Source organism: Papaver somniferum, chromosome 4 (genome assembly GCF_003573695.1).
Source record: "Papaver somniferum cultivar HN1 chromosome 4, ASM357369v1, whole genome shotgun sequence".
Taxonomy (NCBI): domain Eukaryota; kingdom Viridiplantae; phylum Streptophyta; class Magnoliopsida; order Ranunculales; family Papaveraceae; genus Papaver; species Papaver somniferum.
This window is the reverse complement of record NC_039361.1, coordinates 41,250,863-41,260,958: the sequence shown is the minus strand read 5'-3', so window position 1 is coordinate 41,260,958 and position 10,096 is coordinate 41,250,863. Positions and strand designations below refer to the sequence as shown.

Genomic DNA, 10,096 nt, shown 5'->3' with positions numbered 1-10,096 from the left:
ATCAAGGTGTTTGAATATCAAATTTTTTTGGAGGAATAAAAAGGAAGGTGTGAGGTTTGACTTTTTTGGAGGAATAAAAAGGAAGGTGTGAGGCGGGGGAATGCATGGCTGTGCGTGAGGCATTATACTGGGCTAAAAGGCAACAGCTGACGAAAATCCAAATAAAAAGGAGTTGCAAAGCTAGTATTTCAGTCCATCAACAGTCATTCATTACTCATTCAATGGGAAAATAGGAATTTAATAAAGGAGATTAAACATTTAATTTCTAGTTTTATTTCTTGTTCTTTTGATTTTGTTAGTCATGATGATAACCAAGTTGCTAATGCAATTGTAAGATCATCAAGAAAAACTAGACAGACTTGTGAGAGCTATGGGAATTTTAACTCTTCTATATATAGTCTTCTAACAGGAGACCAACATTTCACCAATTAATGAAATTTCTTTCTTATAAAAAAAAAGAAAAGGTTTGACTTTATTTTTTTTTGAAAAGGAGATATTTATTTAAAGGCTCAAATAGGACTTTCGTAATATTTCTAAAATCTGGGTATCATTTTTTTTTTAAAAGAGAGTATATTATCTGTAAAAAGCAGATGGGTAATCAGAGGGCTAGTTTTGGGAAATTTTATCCCTGAAACCGTTTTTTTATACTCTACACTTTAGATCATTCTCGGAGAACATCCGTACAAATTATAAGGAGGTAGGAAATAACATTTTTGACGCTACAAGGAGATGGATCAGACTTTCCTCACATGGGACAAAACCCGCTCCGTCATCAATTGTTATAGGGTAGTGATATAAGTCGTCAGAGATAATTGATATAAATAAGTCATCTATAAGAAAGAAAAAAATAATATTCTTTAAAATACCAACAAAAATTAATATTCTTTAAAATCCTCAATAATAACAAACTACAAGTCCTCTATAAGAAGTGCATGTATCTCATCTTCAATCTTTATCTTTTGTTCCTAGTGAATGATCTGCAAACTTTTACGATGAAAAAAGCACGCATATTCAGTATCAATCTTTACAGACTATCTCTGCCAAAGTGTTGAAATTTTTGGTCGAACTCCCCTTTGGCCCAACAGCATGTTTCGCAAGACCTCTGAGGGCCCCAACCTTCTCTCTCAATTTCTCCTCTGAGAAGATCATATCTAAACATTTTATCGTTCCGGCCTTCGTGAACACTCCATCTTTAATCCTAGTTCCTATCCCCCAAACATCTGATACCATACGACAATTAATTCTCTGATCACCAAAAAAGGGACGACATATCATTGGTACACCAGCCGTTATGCTTTCTATCACTGAATTCCATCCACCATGTGTCACGAAAACACCAACTGCATTGTGCCCAAGTACTCGTTGTTGCGGCGCCCATGAAACAATGAGTCCTCTCTTGATAGTCCTTTCAAGGAATCCATTAGGCAGTTGACCTACCGAATGGTCTTTTAATGACCATATAAATGGTACACCAGATTCTTCCAATCCTTCGGCTAAGGCAGCAAGTTCGTACGGTGGTGGTGTAGTCACTGTACCAAAACTGATATACGCTACTGAAGTTGGGTTGTGCTTGTCTAACCATGCAAGACAGCCGTTGGGATCATCATGAGTATGTGATGGATTATGAGAAGTTAGTGTAAATGGACCTAATGTCAGACACTTTTGAAACTTGGATCTGAAGTCTTCTAGAATTAGCAGGTCTAGTTCCGCGAAGGAATTCATGGTCACTGCAGTAGCCCGTGGCAATGTTAAACCCATCTTATGCATCATAAGTGAGAACTCTGGATCCAAACATCCATAAAGCACACCTTCTTGCAAGTCTTTGATTCTTATTAGAGATAAACCTGGAATGAAGTCAATGAGTTCTTCTTCGCGTCCTTCAACACCTGCCAAGTATCTCAATGTACATAATTAGATACTTTTAGGTGGATCAAACTGGAATTTGCCTGCTACATAATTTGCGAACCAAAATAAATAAAGGAGCGGAATAATTACGTACCGTTAGGTCCAAGAGGAATGGACTGACGAATAAGATCTGTATAAAAATTAGTAGATAAAGAACAAGGACCAGCAGTCCAGAATGAAATCAAAGGAACACCCAATTCATCAGCCATATCACTTCCAAAATACAAGAATGAATCACAAATGAAACACTTAATCATCTTCATCTCATCACCATACACAGAATGAATCCCATTTCTATAATTCTCAACCATAGATTTCAAAAAGAAATTTATCTCAGCCATAGGGTGTCCTGTAAAATCTTTTGGTACCCCATCATCAACATCATATGGCTTAATATTACTTGGTACGTATTTTTTTGTTGATGTTCCAAAAACTGATTGATTGGATTTTGATGTTGAGAAGAATGAAAATGTTAATGCTGGTGCTTGTATTGCTAATCTACGTACTAGATTCAATAATGGTATTGCATGTGTTCCATATGGAAATGCCATCACTACCACATGGTTTGGCTTTTTTGATGCCATTTGTTTACTGAGAAGGAAAGAGTTGAAAGGAGGTGTAGAGTGGGATTTTTTTTTGTTACCGTACGATGAGACTTAGTGAAACTGAAATCATCTTCTTTTAATGAAAAATATTAATGGAACTTAATATTCCTTAAAATTCCCAACTGTAATAAAACGTAACTTCATTTATAGAAAATAAATATATACATTTATTATCATTAACAAAATTTGGAAACAGTTAGCAGCAATAGTGAAAACTGAAAAATCTTTGATTTTATTGTAGTCATGTGGAATTGTAGTCATGTCATGTGGGAACACTTTGTGATTATGGTACAGGGTACAATGACATAAGGGGCTATCTGGTATAACAGAAACTCTATTTGAACCGTCAAAATTAAACAACGAAAAAACCACACTCGCAGAATTCACTGGGAAAATGTTTGTTCCCTCTCTCCCTTTCCAAAACTAACCGTATTTTCCCAAAAATTATTCATGAACTTTCATCTTCGTCATCTCCATCTTTCTAATCTAGATTTACTCCGTTCAATCAGGTAGATCTAGTGAATCTTTCCAAATATATATCTTAATAGTATATAATTACTATCAATAAAATTATAATCCCTGTTTAGGTGATTATTATGTTCCTTTTATATCTTATTTTAGTTTTATATCTGATTGTTTGTTGTAGACAATTAGTTTTTTAATTATATACTGCAATTTCATACAGCCTTGTAGGCGCTTCCAACGATTCTCATAATCGTTTCCAACACATATGTGAGGGAGATCTACATCGACTTGACGAAGATGTATATGTGGATCCTTGGCGACAAGATTTGATCGCAATTTCTTTCAATTGTGCTAATTACTCCTCTTTAGGAGCATCTAGTCTTATTGAAGACAATAGTTTCTCAATTAAGAAGAATATTGAAGAGATTTTCAAATGGTGGATTCAAAATTATCAGGCCATCTCTAAATCGAATTCCTCAACGAAGCACATGTATATGATGCTTTTGTATTTTAGTATTTTTTCATGTATTTCAATTGGTACGTTGTTCTTTGATGTAATTGCATGTACTCATGGCTTCCAGTTGGCCATTGTAACCCTTCTAACCTCAATTAAATGAGGTATTTGAAATAAAAGTTTGGGGCAGTAGCCCCTGATTCCTTCAAAAAAAAAAAAACACAAATATGGGACTCCTGTTTTCCTCCAACGATGAGCCCAACCATTGTGTGAGTGTGCGGTTTTTTCTTTGTCTAAAATTACGGTTCATAGAGAACTGCTGGGCCAAATTATATAAATGGACCACTAATAACTTGTTGATTTATATGTTTAGTTTTAAAAATTTTGAATACGGTAAATTTATTTATTATCTATTTAGATTTTTGGATTTAACTTTTTATTTGCAAATTGACATTACCTAAGGAATATGCAAAATTTAGGATGCGGGAAATTTAGATTATGCTAAATTTGGGATATGTAAACCTTAGATGTTGCAATGTGCTAAAGATTTTGATTATGTAAATTTTAGGATGCACAAAATTTAGAATATGCAAAATTTAATTATGAGAATGTTGTTTATAGGAGTTACACCGTTAGATATGTATATGTTGACAACAATATTATGTGAGGGAGAATGCTTCCATTTGACCAAGGAAGATGAGAGTCACCAGGGAAATGGAAAGACCAACTTCAATATCTTGTGTTGATGAAAAAGGAAACGCCATGCAAAGTATTATGCATACATGTGGAATAAGGGTGTCTGGGTTGTAGAGTTTTACAGAGCTATCATTGGAAAGTGAAGGGGACTATACATATTCGAACCTTAACCATTATGGTGAGCTTGAAAAAGTGTCTGTGTTATGGATAATAAGACAATGTCTTTTCCAAATTCTATCTCAATAAAAACTTTGGTTTTGTCGAAGGACTCGGTCTCTGCAATCTTAGCTGACTGCAATTTTAGCCGAACTATGCATGGGATTTCGCGAATGCTCGAGCTCCAATATAAGCTTAAATGGTTTTGGGAATCATGGAGATAAAGCCTATATTTCATTTCCATCGTTTATTTTTATTTATTCTATTTTTTTTAAATGGTGATGTATCAAAGTGTCAATGTTATTATTTTAAGTATTGGTGTTATATTTTTATTTCCATGTTGGTAGCTAGAACTACTTAGATTTAGGTTTAGGTTAAACAAGAATATAACAGACAAAAGAAGAGATAAACTGAAACTGAATTTTATTGATTGTTAGACAATTACAAGTTGAGTTGAATACAGTTTATATACATGAGTTTCCTTGAACTCTAAGATACAATATTTCCTAAACAAATCTGGTTTCCTAATATACGAGTAACCAAAACTTCTTGAAAAACAAGGTACTGTGTGTTATGTCACACACGTATCTGATGATGTGTCAACACCCTCCCGCAAGCGTAACGGGTTATCCTGAACCGTTAGCTTGAACCTTAAAAATGAAAAACGATCCTTGGATAGTGGTTTTGTGAAAATATCCGCAATTTGATCCTTAGACGATATAAACCTGACATCAAGAAGTTTATAAGCAACTTGATCACGAAAAAAATGACAGTCAATCTCAATATGCTTTGTCCTTGCATGAAAAATAGGATTGACAGTGAGATAAGTAGCACCAAGATTGTCACACCATAGAACAGGAGGAGATTAAGTAGATACACGAAGTTCTGAAAGAAGTGATTGAATCCACATAATTTCACCAGTGGCAATCGCAAGTCTCATGTATTCATCTTCAGTACTAGAACGAGACACTGTTTTCTGCTTACGAGCACTCCAAGAGATAATATTACCACCCAATTAAACACAATAACCACTAGTAGAACGACGATCATCAATAGAACCAGCTTGATCAGAGTCAGTATAGGCACTGAATAATAACTGTAGAGAAGGAGATGGTCGAAGAAGGATACCAAAAGTTGGAGTATTTTTAAGATAACGTAGTATACGTTTTACTAGACCCCAGTGAAAGACAGTGGGTGCATGCATAAAATGACATACCTTATTGACAACATAAGCCAAATCAGGACGAGTAAATGTCAAATATTATAACACGCAACAATACTACGATACTTAGTAGCATCATTTAATAAGGTACTACGATCCGAAGAGATGTCTCCCGAAGTACTAAGTGGGGTTTGAATAGGTTTAACACCATCCATTTTTGCTCGAATAAGAAGATCATGAGCATACCTTTGTTGAGAAAGAAACAATCCTGAAGAAGTACGAATCACTTCAATTCCAAGAAAATAAGACAAGGATCCAAGATCTTTAATTACAAATTCTTGTTGCAGACGATCAAGAGTGGATTTAATACCAGCAGAATTGGAACCTGTAACAATAATATCATCCACACACCAATAGATAAATAGTACCATGTTAACCATTGTAGATAAATAGAGACGAGTCACATTTTGGAGTGACAAACCCGATTTGTAATAAAAATGTATTGAGACGTTGGTACCATGCACGAGGAGATTGTTTAAGACCATAGAGAGAACGATGCAACTTGCAAACGTGTGTAGGAAATCGGGAATCAACATAACCTGGAGGTTTTTTCATGTATACCTCTTCTTTAAGTTCACCATGTAAGAAAGCATTCTGCATTTCAAGTTGATGAATAGGCCAATTGGAAGACAAAGCCAATATAAGAATAATACGAATAGTACATGGTTTAGTAACCGGACTAAACATTTCAGTAAAATCTATTCCCTCTTGTTGATTGTAACCTTTTGCAACCATGCGAGACTTACGATGTTCAATTTCACCATTAGGCTTCCGTTTGATACAAAATACCCATTTACATCCAATAACATTCATGAAAGGATGATAGAGTACTAGTGTCCAAGTGCCATTTCGGATTAATGCATTGATTTCATCATCTGATGAAACTCGCCAATATGGATCTTTATGAGCCTTCGAAATACAGGTGGGTTCACGAAGAGAATCACATACCAGGGCATATTTTGAATTAGGTTTGAAAATTCCATCTTTGGCTCTAGTAACCATTGGATGTGTTGCACGAGCGGGATCTGTATCTGAAGGACGTTGCACTGAAACTTCAGTCGAAGTTGGAGCTGGCACTGAAGTCAAAGCCGGTGCTATAGGTGAACTTGAATTGGATATTGACAAGGTAGGTGCAGTAGGTGAACATGAAACTGGTGCCAATGTGGAACTCGAAGCTGGTGTTGTAGATTCACTTAGAACGCCACTGTTGCTGGAACTCAAGGTTCATACTAAACTAGAAGTAGCCGGTACTTTAGATACAACCAAAGTGATGTCGTCCACTGAATCAGAACGTAAAACGGGCAGAGACAAGTTCTGACGCTGGTATCGAGGTGATGCACCACGTGTAATATGATGAGAATCATCTTGAGCTGTGGAAACTGACAACACAGGTGTAACATTGGAGCGAATCACAGAAACAGGTGGTAATGAAGCCGAGAGGGGTGAATAAGGTGTTACTTGAGAAGCAATCGATGTCGGCGAAGGGGTATAGGCAAAGGGAAATGTAGTCTCATCAAAAACAACATGACGACTTACATAAATACGACCAGTAGGGATATGAAGACACTTGTAGCCCTTTTGAGATGGACTATTGCCGATAAACACACATGGAGAGGAAAGAGGCTCCATTTTGTGAGACCTATATGGACGTAGGTGAGGATAACATAAACAACCAAATACACGAAGGGAAGGGTAATCCGGTGGAAGACCAAAAAGAGCTTTATATGGAGATGAATTATTGATAAAAGTGGAAGGAACGCGATTCATTAAATAGCAAGCAGTGTAAAACGAATCATACCAATACGAGGATGGTACAAAAGCCATGTTTAAAATTGTAAGTCCAGTTTCACGAAAATAACGATGATGGCATTCTACTAAACCGTTTTGTTCAGAAGTGTGTGGACATGAAAATCGATGGAAAATACCAATTTGCTGAAGATACGGAGTAAGTTTGCGATACTCTAGTGCATTATCAGATTAAATTTTTTTGATTTTTCGATTAAATATTTCAACATGCTTTTGAAACAAAAAGAATATAGAAAATACATCATACTTTTGAGACATAGGAAACATCCAAGTAAAACAACTAAACGCATCAATAAAAATGATATAATATCTGTATCCTTCATTAGATAAAATATGAGAGGGTCCCCAAACATCTGAGACAAATAAATCCAATGGATTGAAATAAGTAGTTTTACTAGGATTGCAAGGTAACTTATGACTCCTATGTTCATGAAAAGATGAACACAACTTAATAGTCTGACTGGAAACTGGAAGTGAAAACTGAGAAACAACTTTATGAACTGTGCGCATCATTGGATGTCCCAATCTAGAGTGGCAATCTTGTAAGCTAGCACGTTCTCCTATGCGAACTTTAGGAGACTTAGACGAATCATCAAGTTGATAGAGACCACCCCTACTACTGCCGCGAAGAAGAACCTTCTCGGTACATCGATCCTTCACAAAACAAAAATCCGGATGAAATTCAAATAAGACATTGTTAACAGCAGTGAGACAAGAAACTGACAAAAGATTATGAGAAATTTTTGGTGCATACAGGACATTACGAAGCTGCAACTTACGATCGGGATTTCCCAAAACAGAAGATCCAACATTAGAAATTGGAATAGAAGAGCCATTACCCATCTGAATTTGATCAGGACCAGTATACTCGGTTGAAAACTGAAGACGAGAAAGATCATTTGTTATATGATCTGTGGCACCACTGTCAGGAGTCCATGGAGGAGTTGGCTGCAAGCCAGTATGAGAAGTATAGGCACGCGGTGCGGAAGCTGGTGGTTGACGACGCGGAGGACGAAAACTGCGATCAAATCTGTTCCAACAATCTGGGGATTCATGATTCGGACGACCACATAGTTGACACGGGAGTTCTGAACGGTCACGTTGTGCTAACGGTACTGGAGAACGTCCTGAAGCAGGGAACCGAGACGAGCTGGAGTAGCTGGATGCATTGTTGAACCAATTTGGTGCAACTGCAAAATGATTAGGAGAAGAGTTGTACGCAGCTAAGAACTGATTAGAGGACTGGGATGAGTTTGAAACAACATTACGAGCAGGTGCTGCAAGATTAGCCACGAGCTAAGAGTTCAAGTCTTTTCCCTGATGCTCAATTCGTAATTCAAAAGTGAGAAGAAAGGTAAAAAAATCTTCGATAGTAAGAGAACCCATCGTGGTAGTCAAGGATGTAACAATAGCATCATACGAGTTGTCAAGGCCGGCGAGAAGACAATGACGGAATTATTTGTCCGTAATGGTCGTATTAGCAGCTGCAAGATTATCCACTAAGTTTCGAGTGTGATTGATATATTCGCGCATAGTCTTTGACTCTTTCTGAAGAGTACGTAGCTCACAGTGGAGATAGTGAATTTGGGCATCATATTTAGAGTCATATTGAGCTTCAAGAGAATCCCAGATTTCTTTGCAAGTTGTGAGACGACGAACGTGACGAAAAACAGCAGGTGTCATAGATGAGAACAACCAACTTACCAGGATTTTATCTTGTTTTGTCCATGAAAGAAACGCCATAGTAGGAGCTGCATCGACAATAGGAGATGTTGGGCATGTTTTCCTACCAGTAATATGACCATTAAGATCATAACCTTAGAGATACAACAAAAACTGAGCTCGCCACAAAGAATAGTTGGTTTCATCCAGCTTAATAGTGATGACATGATGTGGTTGAGAGAATTGAACAGAGGCCGTGGTTGAAATTTGAGAAGGAGAAGTTGATTGAATAACTGCAGAGGTTGTAGAGGGTTCAGTAGACATGGTTTTGGAGGATCTAAAACCTAACTGATACCAAGCTAGAATTACTTAGGTTTAGGTTTAGGTTAAACAAGAATATAACAGACAGAAGAAGAGATAAAATGAAACTGAATTTTATTGATTATTAGACAATTACACGTTGGGTTGAATACAGTTTATATATATGAGTTTACTTGAACTCTAAGATACAATACTTCCAAAACAAATCTGGTTTCCTAATATACAAGTAACCAAAACGTCTTGGTAAACAAGGTATCGTGTGTTATGTCACACACGTACCTGATGATGTGACAACATTGGTGAACATATTCTTCACGATACCCGTAATGTTTTTATAGTCATGGAGAAATACCAATACCAAGAAAACTATTGGGTTCCTGATTAGGTAGACGATGGTCGACGCTCTAACCAGACTTATAACATTCAACAAGTGTGTATAACAAGCCATAATATTGTTGGCAGGCCATATCGGGATTTTGCAGAGTATCACAGTCACAAGACCATAAAATGCTAGACAAAATCTTAAGGAAGTCTGTATCACACAGTTTTATTTCTATATAAAGTGTTTGGTATTTCGGTGAGAGACACCTTCTATAGATAGAAAACGGAAAAGTAAGAGCCATCAATCCATGTCTAAGCGGGATAATTTCTCATGAGGATTTTCATGTAGTTGTTAAACGATGTTGAGCCTTGGGAACCAGCGAAGACTTAGTCAAAGAGTTTTGCAATAAAATTGAATACCTCAATTAGTTCAATAGAATTTGGAAGCTTAACATTGTTGTGCGGTCACAAAATTTGAGTATG

The 10,096-nt window shown here is 36.6% G+C and overlaps 1 protein-coding gene across 1 annotated transcript; it reads right to left on the bottom strand.

Annotated features, from left to right (window-relative positions):
- Positions 1 to 967: 967 nt before the first annotated feature.
- Positions 968 to 2,489, bottom strand: LOC113272402 (anthocyanidin 3-O-glucosyltransferase 7-like). The gene is made up of 2 exons (XM_026522242.1): positions 2,000 to 2,489; positions 968 to 1,886 (listed from the first exon to the last, which is right to left on the bottom strand). Exons 1-2 carry the CDS (start codon positions 2,487 to 2,489, stop codon positions 1,018 to 1,020), a joined length of 1,359 nt encoding a protein of 452 aa, XP_026378027.1. The 3' UTR covers positions 968 to 1,017.
- Between the last annotated feature and the right edge of the window lie 7,607 nt (positions 2,490 to 10,096).

Excerpts from the sequence above, each read along its gene's own strand:
- LOC113272402 (XM_026522242.1), bottom strand. The coding sequence starts at position 2,489 with ATGGCATCAAAAAAGCCAAACCATGTGGTAGTGATGGCATTTCCATAT. Across the intron at positions 1,887-1,999 it reads CATTCCTCTTGGACCTAACG|GTGTTGAAGGACGCGAAGAA; the intron begins GTACGTAATTAT and ends GATACTTGGCAG.